Source organism: Pogoniulus pusillus, chromosome Z (assembly GCF_015220805.1).
Source record: "Pogoniulus pusillus isolate bPogPus1 chromosome Z, bPogPus1.pri, whole genome shotgun sequence".
NCBI classification, from domain to species: Eukaryota; Metazoa; Chordata; class Aves; order Piciformes; family Lybiidae; genus Pogoniulus; species Pogoniulus pusillus.
This window is the reverse complement of record NC_087309.1, coordinates 56,709,199-56,731,934: the sequence shown is the minus strand read 5'-3', so window position 1 is coordinate 56,731,934 and position 22,736 is coordinate 56,709,199. Positions and strand designations below refer to the sequence as shown.

At 41.8% G+C, this 22,736-nt stretch overlaps 1 protein-coding gene across 1 annotated transcript in view; it reads right to left on the bottom strand.

Moving 5' to 3' along the window:
• KDM4C (lysine demethylase 4C) overlaps window positions 1-22,736 on the bottom strand; it is a 330,384-nt gene that overhangs the window by 23,779 nt on the left and 283,869 nt on the right. The window contains exons 18-19 of the mRNA XM_064176762.1: window positions 16,034-16,219; window positions 7,934-8,104 (exon numbers count right to left, since the gene is read on the bottom strand). Of these exons, the coding sequence (XP_064032832.1) occupies window positions 7,934-8,104; window positions 16,034-16,219 (357 nt within the window). The remainder of the gene's footprint in view (window positions 1-7,933; window positions 8,105-16,033; window positions 16,220-22,736) is intronic.

The following is a 22,736-nucleotide window of genomic DNA, read 5'->3' as shown; positions in this document are numbered from 1 at the left end:
AGCTTTGCCACTCACCTTGGGCTTCTACTGGATATTGGCTGCAGCGTCAGGAGGCAGCTTAGAGCAAAGAAATCCAGCAAGGGATCACTGCTGAATATCTGTCTCACCTCCATGAGTAAAGCCTGCTGTTCCCTAAGTTCTCTGCTCAGCCTGATTGATAGTGGGCTCAAGCTGTGTTTATAGCTTAGCCTTTTCCATTTCCTGACTTCCTAAATCTCTAAATTTGTCCATAACGTCCTTTTGAAGAATTCCCAATCAAACTAGAGTCTGTATATAAACCTAAACTAGTTTTCTATATAGTTTGGGAGCAAGGTTTCAGAAAGATAAAATCATTCTATTTTTCATAATTCCTGACTTGGCCACATTAATTTCCTGCCTTCATGACACTAGGGCTAGAATCAAATGTTCTATTTTTTATATCCAGGTGGACATTAATGGACTGTCAAGACTTATGTGCTAGCCCAGTATTTCCAAACGTCCACTGTTCAAGCAGCATGTCTCTTCAAAAGCAGTAGCAAAATAGTAAGATATATAGAAAGTGAGACATTGATTAGGTGTCCATGTGACATCTCCAGACATTTATTGCACCAGCCAAAGTCAGTAGTCATGGGTAAACAAGTAAGACTTTGTTTTGAAGTTACATTCTGAACACTGACATGGCCCCCAACAATTTAGCTACTTTATGTATTCAGCCTAACCCCTTTGCCTGTGCTTCACCCCAATTAGTTCATCTCATCTTCAGCAATTTCTAAGATTATAAGTATCTCCACAGCTTCAAACCCTTGTCAGATATTGAGGTGAGGAAGGATCATTCAGAATCTCAGCAAGACCACAACACTCAAGAAAGAGCATAGCTGGCAAGGCTACACACACAGTATGTGTATACATGAGAGCATGAGTCATGAGATGTTTCAGTTTTCATTTTGTAATTTTTTAGGGATGTCAGGCAAGCATTTATGGGTTGGCTCAGAGGTAGAGCATTGCAAATGTGGTCTCCAGCTGAGAATATTCTTGGTTTTCCTTTCAGTACCTTCTCAAATTATATTGCTATCATACTGGCAGATTCTTCTTCAAATATTAGCAACAAAAATGTGGTTCATTTTATTACAAAGAAAGCTCAGGATAATAATTTTAGACTTTGTGAAATTTAGGTGCACATTGTAAGAATCTGTAGCCTCCTTGACAATTTCACAGTATCACAGTATCATCAGGGTTGGAAGAGACCTCACAGATCATCAAGTCCAACCCTTTACCACAGAGCTCAAGGCTAGACCATGGCACCAAGTGCCACGTCCAATCCTGCCTTGAACAGCTCCAGGGACGGCGACTCCACCACCTCCCCGGGCAGCCCATTCCAGTGTCCAATGACTCTCTCAGTGAAGAACTTTCTCCTCACCTCCAGCCTAAATCTCCCCTGGTGCAGCCTGAGGCTGTGTCCTCTTGTTCTGGTGCTGGCCACCTGAGAGAAGAGAGCAACCTCCTCCTGGCCACAACCACCCCTCAGGTAGTTGTAGACAGCAATAAGGTCTCCCCTGAGCCTCCTCTTCTCAAGGCTAAGCAATCCCAGCTCCCTCAGCCTCTCCTCGTAGGGCTGTGCTCAAGGCCTCTCTCCAGCCTCGTCGCCCTTCTCTGGACACGCTCAAGCATCTCAATGTCCCTCCTCAACTGGGGGGCCCAGAACTGAACACAGGACTCAAGGTGTGGTCTAACCAGTGCAGAGTTCAGGGGCAGAATGACCTCCCTGCTCCTGCTGACCACACCATTCCTGATGCAGGCCAGGATGCCACTGGCTCTCTTGGCCACCTGGGCACACTGCTGGCTCATGTTCAGGCGGGTATCAATCAGCACCCCCAGATCCCTCTCTGTCTGGCTGCTCTCCAGCCACTCCGACCCCAGCCTGTATCTCTGCATGGGGTTGTTGTGGCCAAAGTGCAGCACCCTGCACTTGGAGCTATTGAACGCCATCCCATTGAACTCTGCCCATCTGTCCAGGCGGTCAAGGTCCCACTGCAGAGCCCTTCTGCCTTCTAACTCAGTCACATCTGCCCCCAGCTTAGTGTCATCTGCAAACTTGCTGATGACTGACTCCATGCCCTCATCCAGATCATCTATGAAGATGTTAAAGAGGATGGGGCCCAGCACAGATCCCTGAGGGACACCACTAGTGACTGGGACTAGTGATTTTCAGTGAAGTACTTTGGCTGTCAGAGCTCTCCATAGCCCTGTTCCTCTCTCCCTTCCCAGTGATGAAACAGACTCAGAAATATAGAGTTTAATCTTCTCCATTTTCTTTAGACACTGAAGGGTCTATGAACTTTGCTACCGAAAGGTGTGTGCATAAGTGTCAGCATAATTTTGTTAAGAATTCCAAGTATCACTGTTAGTATGTTAAAAAAAATCCACTTTGGTGGAGATTTTACATACTTTAACTTTATTCACATAGGGTGGCATCTGCTTCAAAAAAAAACCAGTGGTAGATAGTTGAAAAAATTCAAGCAAGATGTTGGAGAGACACATGCAAATAATTTATTGTTCCTGCTCTTGATAGCTGCAGTTTGAATGTCTTAACCTGAATTAATGCTCAAGACTATGCTTTTTGGTTTTATCATGACCTCAGAAAATTACCATTATGTGGTTCTGCTAAAACAAACTCACAAACTCACAAAACCAGCACTCAGTTATCTTTCCAAACACATCGCACTTCCTCAACTCTCAAGGTGTTTTTTGCTTGTAAAGAATATTTACAGAAACATTGCATAAGCTACCACTAAGATGGTATTCAATGTACAGATTTCATAAGTCCATTTTTGGTTGTGGGCACAACAATCTACAGATCAGCTTCTTAATGGAGAATGACTAATGTATACATGTAAGAGTAAACTAAAGAGCAGTGCAGGTGTGTCATGGCAGAGAGTAAGCACTTTCACTTTTGTTCACCCAGTTTGCTTAATGACCACAAAGTGAAACCATGACAGAAAGAATTCTGTGTAAAATGGTCACTGAAAGACCAAGGCACTTACTGGGGCAAGTGTCCTGGAAAGATGTCTACAATTTCAGGAGAGCTATGCTGAGCTATCCTGCAATTAGGCCTGCCCACAGACTTGTAATATGATTGAATCTTGGTTTGCTTGTTGTTGGTTTTTTTTCCTTCTCTTCTCTTCTCTTCTCTTCTCTTCTCTTCTCTTCTCTTCTCTTCTCTTCTCTTCTCTTCTCTTCTCTTCTCTTCTCTTCTCTTCTCTTCTCTTCTCTTCTCTTCTCTTCTCTTCTCTTCTCTTCTCTTCTCTTCTCTTCTCTTCTCTTCTCTTCTCTTCTCTTCTCTTCTCTTCTCTCTCTTCTCTCCTCTCTCTCCTCTCCTCTCCTCTCCTCTCCTCTCCTCTCCTCTCCTCTCCTCTCCTCTCCTCTCCTCTCCTCTCCTCTCCTCTCCTCTCCTCTCCTCTCCTCTCCTCTCCTCTCCTCTCCTCTCCTCTCCTCTCCTCTCCTCTCCTCTCCTCTCCTCTCCTCTCCTCTCCTCTCCTCTCCTCTCCTCTCCTCTCCTCTCCTCTCCTCTCCTCTCCTCTCCTCTCCTCTCCTCTCCTCTCCTCTCCTCTCCTCTCCTCTCCTCTCCTCTCCTCTCCTCTCCTCTCCTCTCCTCTCCTCTCCTCTCCTCTCCTCTCCTCTCCTCTCCTCTCCTCTCCTCTCCTCTCCTCTCCTCTCCTCTCCTCTCCTCTCCTCTCCTCTCCTCTCCTCTCCTCTCCTCTCCTCTCCTCTCCTCTCCTCTCCTCTCCTCTCCTCTCCTCTCCTCTCCTCTCCTCTCCTCTCCTCTCCTCTCCTCTCCTCTCCTCTCCTCTCCTCTCCTCTCCTCTCCTCTCCTCTCCTCTCCTCTCCTCTCCTCTCCTCTCCTCTCCTCTCCTCTCCTCTCCTCTCCTCTCCTCTCCTCTCCTCTCCTCTCCTCTCCTCTCCTCTCCTCTCCTCTCCTCTCCTCTCCTCTCCTCTCCTCTCCTCTCCTCTCCTCTCCTCTCCTCTCCTCTCCTCTCCTCTCCTCTCCTCTCCTCTCCTCTCCTCTCCTCTCCTCTCCTCTCCTCTCCTCTCCTCTCCTCTCCTCTCCTCTCCTCTCCTCTCCTCTCCTCTCCTCTCCTCTCCTCTCCTCTCCTCTCCTCTCCTCTCCTCTCCTCTCCTCTCCTCTCATTATAATTTAGTGGGGTCTTTCTGCCTCCAGACAAGTATACTGACTTCAAGTCCTCCGTGTTTAGCTGGGATTTTAATAAGGTGGAAACAGCTTTATGCTTAGTAATAATTTCAGGTTATATATATATATATATATGAATTATACTTGCTGTCAAGGCATTATTAACAGCCATAATACAAAGAGAAACAAATAAAAACCTAGGTAAATACCAGGAATATTCATTTGTAGCAAACCATCAAGATATGTCCATAAAGTACTAACATCAAACAAACAAATAAACAGGAAATGGGGGATACCTTCCCTCAATGAACAGGCCAGAGAAGTGAGACATTTCCTGATGAATAAGCTACAGAGAAGCAGCATATGGAACACAGACCTGCTGTCTGTTGGTAGCAGTTACTCAGGACTGCAGCATATGTACTCCTCACTTGTGTGCATGCATTGTTACATTAACTGCTAAAGCTGCTGTTAGCTCACCTCCTTTATGACACTATGCCTCTCACTGCAGTTCTTCCATGAGTTGACAGAGGAAACTGTCCTGCTGTTTATTCCAGCAAAAAGCTGTACTTACGTACTTTGCATCCTCTTATATCTGCTGGTTGAGGGTTTGCTCAGTTTAAATATTGTTTGAGGAGTGATTATTCTAAGAAATTCTGGTAAGGCATAAATCAGGTATCATAACCAAGGAATAGCTTGAAATAATTATTTTTTTAATCTATATATAGCTATGCCTATGTCTACTGCCAACACTTAAATCCCACTCTGATATATTTAGCAAATGTTGAGAAGCCAAGAAGAATACATATGAGAACAACACATAACCCACTTTGATAGCTATTGAATGCTTACACAGAAACAGAGTTTCAAAAAGCTTTGGGACTGAAATGTCCCTGCTGCTTATTTTCCTCCTTAAAAATAAATCTCTGTGCCTGAATATTGGAAGTGTGGTCTATTGTGATCTGAGCTGAAACTACGTAGTGGATTCAGCACATACTAGAAAAGCAGAAAGCTCCTGCTATCTTTGTAAGCTAGCTGAAAAGTGGAAACAGATTAGAAAAATAAGTTCTTCAACAGGCAGAAATATTGCTTTCACACCAGATTTGATGAATAAGACCTCCCAGCAGCACTAACACCTGATACACACATTGCATGGATTAGCAAGGTTTAGTCCAGGCAGAAGAAAAAACATTATTTTTCTCTTCTCTTTCCAGTAACTGCTTCAAGTATATTATCTAATGAAAACACAAGAAGATTTCTCTAAGGAATGTGGAATTACTTGGTGTTTCCATCAAACAATTTTATTTTGTTCATCCACTATCTGAGAAGCATGAAAGCATATCCAGACCTGGTTACATTTATTCCTTGCTTCATATCAGACTACCCAAGTAGGGCAGAAAGCAGTTTTTCATCTCTGCCTTACCAGATCCTTGATGCAGGCATACAATAAAGAGGGGTTTCCAGTAATGATACAAGCACATTTGCCTAATATCTTGATAATCCTAAATTAGAACGTCTTTGATCGTTAATGGACCCTTTGTGCTAGTTTGAAGCTAGCTAGAATGTTTTGGTGAGAAGGATTAGATCACAGGCTGTGAAAGAGAAACAGTGGTGATGTCTACTTCACCCATAGACTTGCTGAGAGGTATAAGAGCAAGAATCCAAACATAAATAAGGGGGGTCGCTCTTCGCCAGAGCTCTGAGCTGCATCTCTAACCTCACCCTCCGTCTCTCTGATTAACCCTCTTGGTCGACCCTCCATTCTTCCTTAGGGCACAAGGCAATGTCTGGGGTAAGGTTGAGGGGTTGGAGAAGGTGGAAGGGTGGTTGGGAGCCCCTCCTGGGGATTCAGGTTTCTGGAAGGGGAGTTGTGTTTCTGTGTTAGCTTTTACCTTGTATATTTCTGTATATAAATGTATATATACTATAAATATCTCCTTGTATATTGTGCTAAGCTGTAAATAATAAGCTTCATTCAAATTTCCAGAGCCAGCTAAGTCTAGTCTGGGTGATTTCCAAAGTGGGGGTGGGAGGCGGGTAACATCTAAACCACCACACCCTTTCAGAATGTTCTGAATTAAATTGTAAGTTTTCAAAGACATGTAAGAGGGATTTTCTGGCTGTCTTCTGTTGAGATCAGTGGGAGGCAAACAGCTCAATCCTCATACACTGCTCTGAATTTTCAAAAGGCATCAGAGTTTTCAATAACTCAGAAGCTTCTAAGAACAACAGTATCATTTCCACTTACATATGTCAGCAATGTTACTTCTAGGAAAAATCACAGAATCATTTTGGTCACAAAAGACATTTAAGATCATCAAGTCCAGCCACTGTCTAGCTCTACTGAGTGGGGTCTTTTAAAAACTTTCAGAGATGATGATTCAGCCACTTTTCGGGAGCCTATTCAACTGTTTGATAACCATTTCAGTGAAAGAGTTTCATCTAACATGCCCTGGTGCAATTCCAGGCCATTTCCTCTTACCCTATAACTTTTTACTAGGGAGAGAAGACCAACATCCACCTTGCTACAACCTCCTTTCTGATCTAGAAAGGAATTAGGTCTCCCCTCACCCTCCTTTTCTTCAGATTAAACAACCCCACTTCTCTCAGCTACTTATGAAACCTGTTCTCCAGATGCCTCAACAGTTTACTGCAGCTTCTGGCCTGCAGAAAACAGAGCAACTCAAGCACTTTGACAGGAGAAGATTATGGAGTACTCCTAAGGGTTGTGCCCTTTGAGCTGCAAAGTGTGCCTTCTTTTGCACTACTGAGCATGCCAGACTTCCCCCCCCCTCCACATAAAGAACAAGGCACAGGGCTAAGAAAAAAGTAGCCTTGCAAGAAACAGCACTTTTGCATACCAGTGCTCATTGAAGGCTCTAGCTTTTAGATTATTAGCAGAAGATACACCTAAAATATCAGATCAACACAAAAAAAACTCAGAGGAGGATGAAAGAAAACAAAGATTACAGTCATATAATGAGATAGACATAAAGCAGCACAATGAAGGTTAACATCCAACATACTCACTGCAAATCTGGAAAGAAACAGAATCTTTCCCCAATTGCTTGCAAATTTTGTTCATATGTGCTAAGTGCACAATGTGATCTTTAACAGCTCTGTTAGTTTATACAAGTACATTAGGGAAATCAAAACCTCAATTTCTTTTTGGAAATGCAATAAACTACACGTTCTTCTCCCAGATGATTTTTATCATTAATAATGTAATCGCACAAACTAAATATCAGAAGGTGTAAACAAGTTGTTAGAACAGATTCTTGAGAGCTATTCTTCCCATCACAGCAGGATTTTTCTATTCTGCAAGGAATTTTTGTGAGTTATCTCTGAGAGGCAGAGAAGGATACATGGAATTCCCTCTCTCATATCCTTTATTAAATACGTATTTCTTATTTAATTAAAAGATATTCTAAGATTACTTTTAATTCATTTCATCCAATGGCAAAGACTAATTAGAACAACCAAGGTTTGGAAGCCTATTAGAAAATAATCATTATCAGCAGCAGAAGTAGCAAACATGAAATGAATATTAAGATATTATCTCACCAAGGTCAAAAGAAGTCATTCAAGAGGTACCAACTCTCTAATTTACAAAAAAAACCCCAAAACCCAAAAAACACCAAAAAAACAATCAAACAAAAAAAAACCCCACAACTCAAACATCCAAACCCAACCAACTAGATCAACAAACAAACAAACAAAACCCCAAAAGAATCCAAAGCATAAAGAACACGTATTTGAGAAAATACTTACTACAATGTCTTCAGGAAAAGTATCCAGACTGAAAGATCCATCATCAAACATGACTTCATAGAAAAGTTGAGATGTGACTTCTATGACTCTGCAGCTGTAGTATCGTGTATTCCTATGTTTTGTGATGACAGTCTGCCCAACTGTAATGGCCCTCTCACATGCTTTAGCTCTCTTGGGGGAAAAAAAAAAAAAAAAAAAAGAAGAATTTAAAGAAGTAATTTTAAAATACTAGCTTACTCATCAGAAATTTATCAGTGTCAAAACAGCTCACCACTCAATATAAAAGACTTGAAATGCAAAATCATTCCTTCCAGTCACAGTTACACATTTGTTTTCCATGCAAAGCTTCTGGTTTTTTTTTTTTTGTGGGAAAAAAAATATAGCATTGGAAGAACAATTCAAAGCACCCAGAAATACTTTTGCTACTGATGCTTTCTAGTGATCTGCATCAGATTACTAATACACAATTGAATTGTGTATTATTGAATTTATTTGTAGAGTAACTTGTAGAATTTCTTGATGTAATGTGTAAGGTGTGACAAACCCAGACTACAGTCTTGCATTGTTTTGAATTATGTTTTTTATATGACTACATATTTGCTTAACATGTTTCTGAATGGGATGCTGTAACTAAATGCATACTCATTTCCTATCGGAGTGTCTACAGCACTGTATCTGAGTAATGCTGTGCAGAGCTTTTGTTTTAAAACTTCAGACAACAATGACTGCTCTTCAACAATTATTTATGTAGTAAATCAGTTGCTTGTTTTTTTACCATTTCTCACTTTTTATTCTCCAGAGCTAGTTACATCCATCAGAAGAGCAGCAGGGTTATTAAACTATGCAAAAATTCTACATAATAACTGTTTGATGGACTCTATAAATTAAAAAAAAATAATCTGGAAAGCTCAAATTATGCTAACAGCTGTTACATCTCAGCTCCCAACTAATGTATCATCATGAACCTTCCATTTAAAAAGCAACCCTCTTCACCAGGAAAAATAAAAACAAGTTTCTCATCCTAATAAACAAGGAAAACACTTATTTATCATGGTACTCTCCATTCATTACCTCACACAAGTTCATTTGTTTATGCAAAAATAATTTATTATGACTTGGGCTATAGATGAACAGATTAACTCTTTATCATGGAAGATGCTACTACAAGGGGCAATTACACTGGTATATACCAGGCATAAGCTGGTGAGAGGCCTGGAACACAAACCGTATGAGGAGAGGCTGAGGGAGCTGGGATTGTTTAGCCTGGAGAAGAGGAGGCTCAGGGGGGACCCTCATTGCTGTCTACAATTACCTGAAAGGAGGCCTTAGCCAGGTGGGGGTTGGTCTCTTCTGCCAGGTAACCAGCAATAGAACAAGGGGACACAGTCTCAAGTTGTGCCGAGGGAGGTACAGGCTGGATGTCAGGAGGAAGTTCTTGCCAGAGAGAGTGATTGGCATTGGAATGGGCTGCCCAGGGAGGTGGTGGAGTCACCATCCCTGGAGACGTTCAAGAAAAGCCTGGATGAGGCACTTAGTGCCATGGTCTAGTTGGCTGGATAGGGCTGGGTGCTAGGTTGGACTGGATGATCTTGGAGGTCTCTTCCAACCTGGTTGATCCTATGATTCTATGATTCTACTACATAGGCTAATTTCTCAGTTTCCCAGCATTGCTTCTAAAATCTTAGAAGGCAGTGAATTCTTCAATCAATGTTACAACCTTTCAAAGTGTCTGAAAATCTGAAAAAATGCTACATCTGTAGAATTTTTATCACTAACAGCAAAGAAAAATAAGGATAGCATCAATTCTTGTTACATTCCACACATTAATAATAATGTCAGTGCTTTTGGGCAAAACAAAACAAAAACAAAAACACTTTAAACTTTAACACCTTTGAGTTTGTAGAGGCTGCAGTTACCATCTCGTCTCTTTCCTGGACTGATTTCTGGGATTTAGAATTTTTAAACCTCTTTGCTCCTGCAAACTAAGAGCAAACCAAGTACAAATATTCTGTACCATTCCTGGAGACAGTGTGCTAAATCTGTGTGTGTCAGAGCTCTACCTGACATATGAATTTAGAGGATTGAGATCACCTCAGATAGCAAATCCCAATGACGTTTCTACAACATTTTCATACTTTCTTAGAAATAATATCCTGAGCATATTAGCCATTAGCCTATGTAACAATGTTGTTTCTTCCTCATTTTACCTGTCTGTGGCTAGGCTAAGTAGCAGAATTAACTACATAAGTTACAATTTGCCAGTACTATCACAGCAGTGATAGCATATCGGTTAGCACTTCTTATCCAATCTTGAAACACATGTAAACATAGACATTAATTTACTGATGAACATTAGACTTCCATCTATTCACTTACAGAGAGGCAAGAAGAAAGATGGAGAGTATTAATTGATTGACTTATATGAGATAGTAGCAGAAGGTTGATATTACATAAAATCAAGAAAAAATACTTCTGTTAAAAGCTTTACATTTTTTCAGCCTTAATACAGAAGAAAAAAATATAATAGTTTAAGAAGCAATACAGGATCATTTGATGATACCATTTTCAGAGAAAAAAAAATGCCATTAGAACAAATAGAAATGCAGCCCAGCTCAAGGAGAAGGTTATTTTTTAGTATGTTGCCTTGGCGGGATTCCTTATTCATATCTCAGAAAAAAGATATTGACAAGCACACTCTGTAATTGATTGCATGTCCCAGAAAACATTTCCTGTCAGAAAACTGTAAGAATTTATTGATGTTAAAATGTCATTTTCAATCAGAAAGGACAGCTGTTATATACGGGTGTCTATCAGATTAAAGAAACAGCCGTGGTAATTACTAGATTATTGAGAAAGCTGTGGTTTAAAAAGCATGATTTTCTTTAACAGTACCTAAGCCAAGGGTGAACTAGGATAGTGGCAGAAATACAGAAAAAAGACAGATACAAAGGAAAAAAAATGAACCTCCCCTTCCATGTGCCAACTTCAAAAAGAGAGAAAATTGCTCTCTCCATTTTCTGTACAGCAGGACACAAAAAACCTGTTACATTCTATATATTATATATATATATATATATACACAGCAGTATAAACTGATGTATATCTAAATATCTACAAACCTTCTCTGACTATGATTTTTGAAGGGGGACCCTCAGAATTGTAAGACTTATTTGATGCAGAAACATAACTCCCATTTCATTATTTTAAGCATACTCTATCGAACTCCAAATTAGGTAGAGAAACCATGATGACAGCTCATGATTTTGGAAAAAAATATCCTTCTAAAGGCATGTCTAAGTCTTTCTGAAATATTGAGTGTCTAGCAGTAGAAAACAGACAGTGGCAAGCAATGGCATTGCATTACTCAGGTATTCAACATAAAAAGGATCTAGAGCTTCTATTTGACATTATCTCTTCATTTGCTGTGTGCTAGAGGTAGGAACTGGTCAGTAACAACAGAAGATAATTTGAAAATGCTCAAAAAGCATCAACAGTAGGTTTTTGCAACTCCTACTCAGTGGAGTTTTTGCAACTCTATATCTATCCTTTATAAAGACAGTTTTTAAAATGCAAGTAAACAGAGCTGTCTAGATGGCCTCTTCTGATTATACTTAATTTATAAAGTACCTCATGACCATACATTTGCCTCCAGCTGGCCTCCTCTGACTCTCACTTCCAGCTTTCCTAATCTTGTGCAGATCTTTTTGACTGCTTTTTTTGCCCTGTTCATATAGGTGCATATAATTTTTTTTCTCACTTTCTTGTGTATGAAAGAGTTTTTTCATCATAACAAATCCATCTGCAGCAGCTATTATCTACTGTACTTCCAAGGATTCTTGCAGTTTGATGACAAAAAGGTGTGAGGGATATATTGCATGACCATAGTCAAAAAAGGAAAAGTTAAAAATATGACCTATGATCTGTAAGTAGTAAATCACAGCACCCTCCCTGTATATCAACATTCCTCTTTACATAATAAAATAATGTGGGATGTGACAGGAATAATAAAAAACATTCCTTATAAAACATGTTTTCTCTCAGTAATTTTTATTAGTATTTCTAAAGCTGTGCCTTCAACAAACACAAGAAGCATGCTTGGTTTTGAGCTTGTAGACCTCCAAAGAACATATTTCTGAAAGTCCTCATCAGTATTAAAGAACTCCAGTTGTTAGTATTTGTATACTCGCTCCAGTTTGCAGCAAGCACTACATGGGTGCAAGGATTATGCTTTCCCTTTTGATTATGATGAGTGCTCCAGCCTGCACCCACAATACAACACAATATTTCAGTCTGCATAATTCTCCTGCTCTGCTTTTGAACAAGGAGGTTTAAACAACAGACAAAAAAAAAAGTTCATTACAAGTAAGTCAGAAGTAAGATACATTGTTATGCCTAATGGTGAAGAGCAATATAGTCTCTGCATGAAAGAATAGCTAATAGCTAAGAAAAGCGTAACAAGAAAACCAGTGGTGAAGAAATTTCCAAAGGCTTAAAGGTGTGATTAGATTAATTATCTAAAAGATAGCACATAAAGCCATGCATATATAAAACATATGGCAATCTCTCTGCTGAGAAATTTATTTTACAGAAAAAAAAGTCTTGAACAAAGTATCTTCTTTTGCCAAGTTTTGGGCTAAGGAAAAACTCAAAAGCTTCCTTTCTTTTTTGTTTGTTTGTTGGTTTGTGTTGTTGGGTTTTTTTTTCCCTCTTCTGCAAATATTTGATTTGAGTCACAGTAAATAAGGTAATAACACATCATTTTTTTTTCAAATTCTCATTTCAAGCTGCTTGGAACATCCTTCACACAATCCCTGACATAGTAGCCACACAAAATCCTGTTTCTCCACGGTCATTAGCAGTTTTCTTAATTTGACACTACGTAACACAGGTCAAGAAAATCACAAATTAAAAGCAAATGTTACGGGATTCTATGTCGTTCTATCACTATTGTGGTTTGGCTTTAGGATTTTTCAAATAAGCACGTATTTTGTTTCTTCCCATTCAAAATAATAGCTATTTAGTAACTTTTTGTTCCAGAGAGAGTGCACACTAAGAAAGTTAAGTGCTAAAGTCTACCACTGATTTACATTTGATTGAAAGTATAAATTCTGCTTACACAATCTATGTGGTTTTTCAGTAGTATTGTATAGAATCACAGGATATTAGGGGTTGGAAGGGACCTCTGGAGATCTTCGAGTCCAACCCCCCTGCCAGAGCAGGACCACAACCTAGTACAGATCACACAGGAATGCATCTAGACAGGTCTTGAAAGTTTTTAGAGAAGGAGAATCTACAGCCTCTCCAAAGAGCCTGTTCTGGTGCTCTGTGAATCTTACAGTAAAGTTTTTCCTCATGTTGAGGTAGAACTTCCATCGCCCCTTGCCATATCACACAGCAGAGAAGAGGCTGTGCCTTACTTCTTGATGCCCAGCCCCCATATACTTAGATACATGTACGGGGTTAACCCTCCAGGGGGAGTGACCTTGAACCTGACCCTAGGTGGTTTTGACCCCTCCCCATGGGTGGGCCTGAACACCACCAGGTGATGGTTAGCCCGCTCCCCCTTCCTGTCTAGAGATCCATAAAAGCAGGGGGACTTCCTGTTCTCTCTCTGTGCTGCCTGCCTCCCTGCTTACCAGCATCACCGTCCTGATCCTGGTTCTCTTTGTTTTAACACGTGGCCATCACCCACGAGGTGGACAAACCACTGCCATCAAAAATCTGGTTGCGTTTACACAATTTGTATCTTATTTCCCCTTCCCTATACCTTTGTAACTTCCCTACCTCAGACACCTTTTAAATTTATTGTTAAACTTTTATTCTTTTTAACTTCCAAATTGGAGTGAGATTATTTATTTGGGTGTGCTTACCTTTCCTCTCTTTCCTTTGGGAAAGAAAGGGGAAGAGTGAAGGGTACTCTATAAATTGTTATTTGGTTCCATCAAATATATTTCAGTCTCTGGGAATTTAAATTGGAATGGAGGCAATTAATTTGTTATGTCCCCTTTCAGCCTTCTCCTCTCCAAATTAAAGAGGTCCAGGTCTCTCAGCCTTTCCTCATGAGGCAGTGCTCCAGTTCCTTAATCATTCTTGTAGCCCTCCACTGGAATCTCTCAAGTAGGTCACTGTCCCTCCTGAACTGGGGAGCCCAGAACTGGGAGCAATTTTTTAAGTATTTCTGTTAATAACTATCAGAAACACAGAAATTGCAAAAGAAGTCTGTTTAGGACAGATATATCTGCTGTATAAACATAGAAGAAACAGTCTAGCACATTTACTACATAGGATCTATTATAAAAGAGAACAAGTTAAGAAAATCACATGCATTGTTTAACATCATTAGGGGGTTCCAGCATCAGAAACAAATCTATTACAAAGAGGTGGAAAAATTAAGGAGATGAGGAAGTGTCTGCAATATACACATGAAGTGGTAATAGAATATAGTGTTAATGCAGGAAGTCCTACTTGAGCAGGGAATGACTTTCCAGATGCTAATACAAATCTCACTACCTAAAGACTTGTCCCAAAACACCATAAAATACTTGGGAAGAACAGCCATTTTTACTAGCCATGACTTTAACTCAGTAACTAGTGATGCTGCCTTCCAAGGAAGCCAAGAAAGTCTCATAAGTTGCCTGTACAGATGGAGGTTGGTTTGTTTTTCAAACCAAGCTTATTTTCTTCAAAAATATTTGAAGGAAATGAAACCTGGTTTCACTCATTAATTTATTTTGTAAGATAAAAATCCTTTAAAAGCTTAACGCTTCTGCAGAGCTTTTTAACAGTGACTCACAATTGGTTCCCCTCTGTAAGAATCACCAGTGGACTGAACACTCAGGGTTGATTGGGAAGTTGGGAAGCATTACAATTTGCTACTTGCAGAAGAAAATGTTGCTCTTCACTAGTCTTGTCATCATTAATACCTGGCATCCACTGATAATCTCTTGAGAGAAAGACATTGATTATACAGACATTACCTGGTTAATTTTTTGCACTTCAAATGTATAAAGAAGATGAAAAGCTCACAACTTGCAAATTTCTGACTAATTTATGAAGCTATTTCCCTAACAAGACTACACTAAGTCCTGCTAGTTGTATAGGAAACAAAATTCAGTTTTCTAAAAGACCCAGATAAATGGCAAGAATTCTTTCTTAAATAATACAAATTCATTCAAACAAAAGGCATTACATTAATTCTTCATGTGTATCATCTAAAATCAAAGGGTCCTCCTCAGCACCGTCAAGAAATAAAAAAAGCACATTAGTAACACAAATTTTCATGAGACACCAGTGTTACTTTGCCAGATGACAAAATAATGGTAATTGGATATTTGCAAGACACTACTTGGCTGCAGAAAACAGAACTTAACATATACCATATCCTTTACCTCACACTATCTGTGAGTATTTGCAAGACACTGTGATCTGGGTGTCTGTCATACACTCCAGGTTAACAAAACAGAGAGTTCAAAGATATGTTCTGGCTGTCAAAACAAAGCATTCATTGATGACTCTAATGTGTTAGGCATGTAAAGTACCATTTCTCCCAGGTTACAGCACAAGGAAAAAACTTGAAGATCTAACAGCTTGCTGTGTAAGGAAATACGAAGGTGGAGCTATTGTAACACATAGTGTGTGGGGGAGCATTTTCTTGCTAACAGGACATGAGCTGATAAACATGGGCTGGGAAGCGTCCTTGAGTCCATCTCAAGGCAAGACGCCAGACAGTGGGTGGCACCCCCTGCACACAGCTGCAGGAGGTGGAGTGCCAGAAGCAAGGGGCCAGGTAAGCCAACCCAGGAGGTTGATTCTGCAGGCTGTTAACATAATGCTGCCAATCTGTACTTTCCACTTGTACCAATCTCAAACTAAGTTAGTTGTGCACACCTCTTCCAAGTAGCATATAAGCCTCTGTACTGCCTCAATAAAGCATACTGTACTACATGCAGCAAGCTGATACTGAGTCAACTCGTCAGTACCCCGACCCTCCCGCCTCCGCTGGCTTCCCGCGGCCGCGCGAATCCTTTCTTCTTTTTCTCTAGAAATGTACTTTAATTCTGCATTTTGATTTTTTAACAAATAAGGAAACAAATTCCTTACCACATTTTGGTTGAACCTGTGCCTGAAACATGTGATGTAGACAACATACGGCCAGTCATGAGGTTCCATCAGCACTCCTGCAGCATGGGCACAGGTGACATGAAAAGAGGCTGGGCAGCGTCCATATGAACACTGTATGCAGGCACCAGAAATCCTCTTAATTCTCTGTCTGCAGAAGATACATTTCTGTAGAAGCAAAAGAAACAGAGTACTTACTGCTTTACCCTAACTCCACTGAGTTATCTCCACTATCTCAAGGGCTAAAAAATCAGTTGTGCTTCACTGATTACATTTCATAATTTGCAATATGCATGGTGAAATATGAGCATTTATGAATTATGAGGTAACTCAGTAACACTCTAATTAATAGACAGTCTTTTTACTTATTTTGCAATAATGTGAGCATGATCTACTGTTATAGTAAGAATATGTATGAAGGTAGCTATGAAAAGTTTAAAATTCCATGAACTTTAAAAATTAACCTGCTTCTTTTAAGACGGATACATCGAAGAACCCACACAACCTTCTGCAAAACTTAACTGCAAGACTCACAGAATCATAAAATCACAGAACTTTAAATGTTGAAACGGACCTCCAGAGATCATGAAGTCCAACCTCCCTGCCTAGGCAGGATCCCCTAGGGTAGTTCGCACAGGAATGCATCCAGGTGTGTTTTGAAAGTCTCCAAAAGAGGATACTCCACAATCTCTCTGGGCAGCCTGATCCAGTACTCTGCCACTCTCAATGTAAAGGAGTTTCTCCTCATGCTGAGGTGAAACCTTCTATGTACCAGTTTGTAGCCGTTGCTCCTTGTCTTATTAGCTAGAAGGAACAGAACTCAACTCATTCTGACTAGGCTAGTAAGAGGTGACATTACTTTGCTGACAAAAGAAATGTTTCAGAGACTTCACTGATATCTCATTGTGTAGTCCTATTCAGTGCATGAAGCTATTTTCTTTTAATCCAACTAACTGTCATGGGTTGAGTATTTGCTGCTGCTATTTAAAACCATCCTGCCTCATAGCCGGCTTCAACATGAAAGTGCTGGATGGAGCTTGAGGTTCAGACTGTAGCAGAGAGGCTTCCCTGTTCAATCGCTGCTTTTGGGTTCTGGGTTTTGGAAGTTCCCTCTTTCCTCTGGGAATGGCAGCAAGACAGGCAGGAATTAGCTAGTTCCCTAGTTTTCTGCATTATGATACTGCTTTCCTGCTTTACACTGCATTCCTCTTTCTGTGAATAGGCTAAGCTAAATGTGCATTGTATTATTAGCTAAGGTGACTGTGCATTTTGTTATTAGTATTATCTCTTTTGCTCAACTCTCTTTATCTCAAACCAGAGGGTTGGGGTTTTTTTCCTCCCATCTGTGTTGGGGGCAACAGGCAAGTTAACCTTTTGGTCCACTGTATGTATGTGTATATATGTGTATATATGGTCTAGTTGACTGGATAGGGTGGGGGGATAGGTTAGACTGGATGATCTTGGGAGGTCTCTTCCAACCTGGTTGATTCTATGATTCTATAGATAGATAGATAGATAGATAGATAGATAGATAGATAGATAGATAGATACAGACAATACACAGTTGGAATCAAGTAAAATGAGAATTCCTGAAATAATTGAAATCTATCACATGCAATGTCTAGACACTGAATTAAAGCACCTACACAGCAATAGACAGCTCTTCTTGAATGACTTTTCACAAATATGTACACAGAAATACACCAGTCAGCATAAAGTAAGAAGAAAAAGTATGAAATGTAATTCTGTGCCTATGAGTACAAAAAAAAAAAAAAAAAAAAAGCAGTCATGAATACAGGAAATCAAACAGTATCACAGTATCATCAGGGTTGGAAGAGACCTCACAGACCATCAAGTCCAACCCTTTACCACAGTGCCCAAGGCTAGACCATGGCACCAAGTGCCACGTCCAATCTTGCCTTGAACAGCCCCAGGGACGGCGACTCCACCACCTCCCCGGGCAGCCCATTCCAGTGTCCAATGACTCTCTCAGTGAAGAACTTTCTCCTCACCTCAAGCCTAAATTTCCCCTGGCACAGCCTGAGGCTGTGTCCTCTCGTTCTGGTGCTGGCCACCTGAGAGAAGAGAGCAACCTCCTCCTGGCCACAACCACCCTTCAGGTAGTTGTAGACAGCAATAAGGTCACCCCTGAGCCTCCTCTTCTCCAGGCTAAACAATCCCAGCTCCCTCAGCCTCTCCTCGTAGGGCTGTGCTCAAGGCCTCTCACCAGCCTCGTCGCCCTTCTCTGGACACGCTCAAGCATCTCAATGTCCCTCCTCAACTGGGGGGCCCAGAACTGAACACAGTACTCAAGGTGTGGTCTGACCAGTGCAGAGTCCAGGGGCAGAATGATCTCCCTGCTCCTGCTGACCACACCATTCCTGATGCAGGCCAGGATGCCACTGGCTCTCTTGGCCACCTGGGCACACTGCTGGCTCATGTTCAGGCGGGTATCAATCAGCACCCCCAGATCCCTCTCTGTTTGGCTGCTCTCCAGCCACTCTGATCCCAGCCTGTATCTCTGCATGGGGTTGTTGTGGCCAAAGTGCAGCACCCTGCACTTGGAGCTATTGAATCCCATCCCATTGGACTCTGCCCATCTGTCCAGGCGGTCAAGGTCCTACTGCAGAGCCCTTCTGCCCTCCAACCCAGCCACATCTGCCCCCAGCTTAGTGTCATCTGCAAACTTGCTGATGACTGACTCCATGCCCTCATCCAGATCATCTATGAAGATGTTAAAGAGGATGGGGCCCAGCACTGATCCCTGAGGGACACCACTAGTGACTGGCTGCCAGCTGGGTGTGGCACCATTCACCACCACTCTCTGGGTCCAGCCCTCCAGCCAGTTCCTAACCCAGCACAGAGTGTTGCCATCCAAGCCATGGGCTGACAGCTTAGCCAGCAGTTTGCTGTGGGGGACAGTGTCAAAGGCCTTGCTGAAGTCCAGATAGACCACATCCACAGGCCTCTCCACATCCACCAAGTGGGTCACCTGATCATAGGAGGAGATCAGGTTGGAGAGGCAGGATCTGCCCTTCCTAAACCCATGCTGGCTGGACCTGAGCCCTTTGCCATCCCTCAGGTGCACTCTTAGCACCCCCAAGATAACCTGCTCCATCAGTTTCCCTGGCACTGAGGTCAGGCTGACAGGTCTGTAGTTCCCAGGTTCCTCCATCCCACCCTTCTTGTGGATGGGGACCACGTTGGCCATTTTCCAGTCTCCTGGGACCTCTCCAGTGAGCCAGGACTGCTGGAAAATGATGGAGAGCAGCTTGGCCAGCTCAGCTGCCAGCTCTCTCAGCACCCTGGGATGGATCCCCTCTGGTCCCATGGACTTGTGGGTGTCCAGGTGGCTCAGCAGGTCCTGAACTAATTCTTCATGAATTTCCAGGGCAACACACTGCTCCCCGACCCCATCCCCCAGTTCAAGAGGCCACTTGCCCTGAACTCCTCCCTCCTTACTGTTGAAAACTGAGGCAAAGAAGGCATTCAGGACCTCAGCCTTTTCTTCATCATCAGTTATAGTGTTCCCCTCCTGGTCCAGTAAGCAGTGGAGGCTCTTCTTGCCCTTCTTTTTAGCACTGATAAATTTATAAAAGTGCTTTTTGTTAACTGTCACAGAAGTGGCAGCCTAAGTTCTAGCTGAGCCTTAGCCTCTCTAATTTTTCTCCTGCATAATCTGGCTACCTCCTTAAACACGTCAGGAGAAGCCTTCCCCTCCTTCCAGAGGCGATACACCCTCTTTTTTCCCCCCAATTCCTTCAGGAGCTGTTTGCTCATCCAGGCTGGTTGCCTTCCCCGCCGGCTCATCTTTCGGCACATGGGAACTGCCAGCTCCTGTGCCTTCAAGAGCTTCTGTTTAAAGTAGGTCCAACCATCCTGGACCCCTTTGTTCTCAAGGGCTGCTGCCCAGGGGACTTTGGAAATAAGTTTCTTGAGCAAACTGAAGTTTGCCCTCCAAAAGTCCAAGGTGTAGGTTTTGTTGGAGTGCCTCCCTACCTCCCTGCATATTGAAAACTCCACTATCTTATGATCATTACACCCCAGGCAGCCTCCCACTGTCACATCTCCTACCAGCCCTTCTCTGTTGGACAGCAGCAGGTCAAGCTGAGCTTGACCCCTAGTAGGCTCACTTAGCAGCTGGGACATGAAGCTGTCCTCCATGCACTCTAGAAATCTCCTGGACTGCCTCCTCTCTGCTGAATTAAGTTCCCAGCAGATATCTGGCAGGTTAAAGTCGCCCACAAGGACAAGATCTGATCTTGAGACAGCCTCCAGCTGTTTGTAAAATATCTCATCTGTTTCTTCATCCTGGTTGGATGGTCTATAACAGACTGCAACCAGGATGTCAGATTTGTTAGTCCTCCCTCTGATTTCAACCCACAAGCTCTCAACCCCTTCGTCCCTCACCTCAAGCTCAGTGGCATGGAGTGACTCCCTAATATACAGGGCTACCCCTCCTCCTCCTCTCCCTTGCCTGTCTCTCCTGAAGAGGTTATATACCCCCAGTATAGCAGCCTAGTCATGCCTGTCATCCCACCAAGTTTCTGAAATGGCAACTATATCATAGTCACCCTGGTGGACCAGGACTTCCAGTTCCTCCTGCTTGTTACCCAAGCTGCGTGCATTGGTGTAGATGCACTTCAGCTGGGCTCTCGATTCCCCAATTGTCCCTAGTTTCCTTCCCACTCTCTCCTTCTGAGAGAGAGTAATTGCCTCACCCACCCCCTTCAGATCTAGTTTAAAGCCCTCCTAATGAGCCCTGCCAACTCCAGTGCCAGGACTCTCCTGCCCCTCCTAGACAACTGCACCCCATCAGGATCAAGCAGGTCCGGCACAGTAAAGTTCCCCCGCGGTCAAAGAACCCAAAGTGTCACCGCTCACACCATTCCTTGAGCCAGCTGTTGATATTGTAGGTTCTGCTGTTCCTCTCCGTGAACTCCCTTGCCACAGAGGGAACTGAGCAGAACATCACCTGTGCTCCCGCCCCATCTATCAATCTCCCCAGGGCCTTAAATTCCTTTTTAATTGCCCTGGTGAATGTAACATATTAAATGGAATGTCCAAACATAGAGGAATTAAACCAAATCTTCATCCCTCCCTGTAAAAGAGATTGTCCTCTCTGTTCTTTTCCAGCACATCTTAACAAGATCATATTATACAAGCTGACATATTACAAGAAAAGTTATTTCTCATAGTACTTTCCAGTAATTTTAAAGTACTAGGAAAAAAACAACTGAATAATCTGTCAAATCACTTTTAACTGTATACTTATTTTCTCATTGGTGGTGCACAATCACTGTAATACTTATGAAAAGTAGAATAACTTGAGATTTACTCATATTTAAATGGAATGCTGTTTGGTCATATGTAATTGTGTGAACCCAGACTTCAAGTCATATGAAGAAAGTAAAATAACTTCTCATGTTCTAACCATGGGATGAACCCACCTCTGCCAAACACAAGGAAGGTGGCTGTTAGATCAGTTAACTCAAAACACACTTTAGTCTTTTGTGCTGCACTCTTGAGGAATCAAAAATATCAAGATCATGGATATGAACTGAGAAAAACAAAATTACTGCATATGCAGGGATAAAAAAATCTAAGACTACAGAATACCAGAAAAATTCTGCAAATCAGTCTTCTTTCAGAGAGCATGAAAAGAAGCAAGACTGATAAATAATACATTTCCTATTACTTTAAGATGCTGTGTCCTTTGTAAAAAAAAAAACCCAACACTGAAACGAATGATGCAGTTTTACCTCAGCTTTACAACAAATTTCAAACTTCGGCATGAATTATGGAAAGTACACATACACACAAATAAAGCCAGATGTACTGGTAAATTCAGTTTGCAGAACTGTATCAGGCACCATGGCCTGATTCAGAAATGAGAAAACCTGTAAGTAAAATAGTTAATCCACCAGATTTTATTTTAAAGGCCAGAATACACAGAACAAAAGCACAGCAAATGATAAAAATGTCTTTGCACAGAGTTTTGGAACATCAGATGGGCTAGATAGCAAGATACATATTAGCCATAAGTAATTAACTGAACTCTGTCTGCTGTCTGATCCATACTGGGAATTCTTTCTCTCCTTAGCTTCTAACTAATAATCATAGAATCAGCTAGGTTGGAAGAGACCTCCAAGATCATCCAGCCCAACCTAGCACCCAGCCCTGCCCAATCAACTAGACCATGGCACTAAGTGCCTCATCCAGTCTTTTCTTGAACACCTCCAGGGATGGTGACTCCACCACCTCCCTGGGCAGCTCATTCCAATGCCAATCACTGTCTCTGGGAAGAACTTCCTCCTAACATCCAGCCTATACCTCCCCCAGCACAACTTGAGACTGTGTCCCCTTGTTCTGTTGCTGGTTGCCTGGCAGAAGAGACCAACCCCCACCTGGCTACAGCCTCCTTCCAGGTAGTTGTAGACAGCAAAAACATCCAGTCACCAATAACTCCTTTAAAAGTCCTTCCTGTTCTCAGCCTCTCACTTAGTTCTTTAGATCATATGAATTTAAATTCAAATTTTCACCTTTTTCCCCCCCATGTTAATATTAATTTTTATCGTATGGTGACATATTTTGAGAAAGGACAATATAGATGTGAAAAAATAAAACAAAAACAAAGCAAGAATCCCCAACCAAACCCAACCAAAACCAACAAAACCAACCCAAA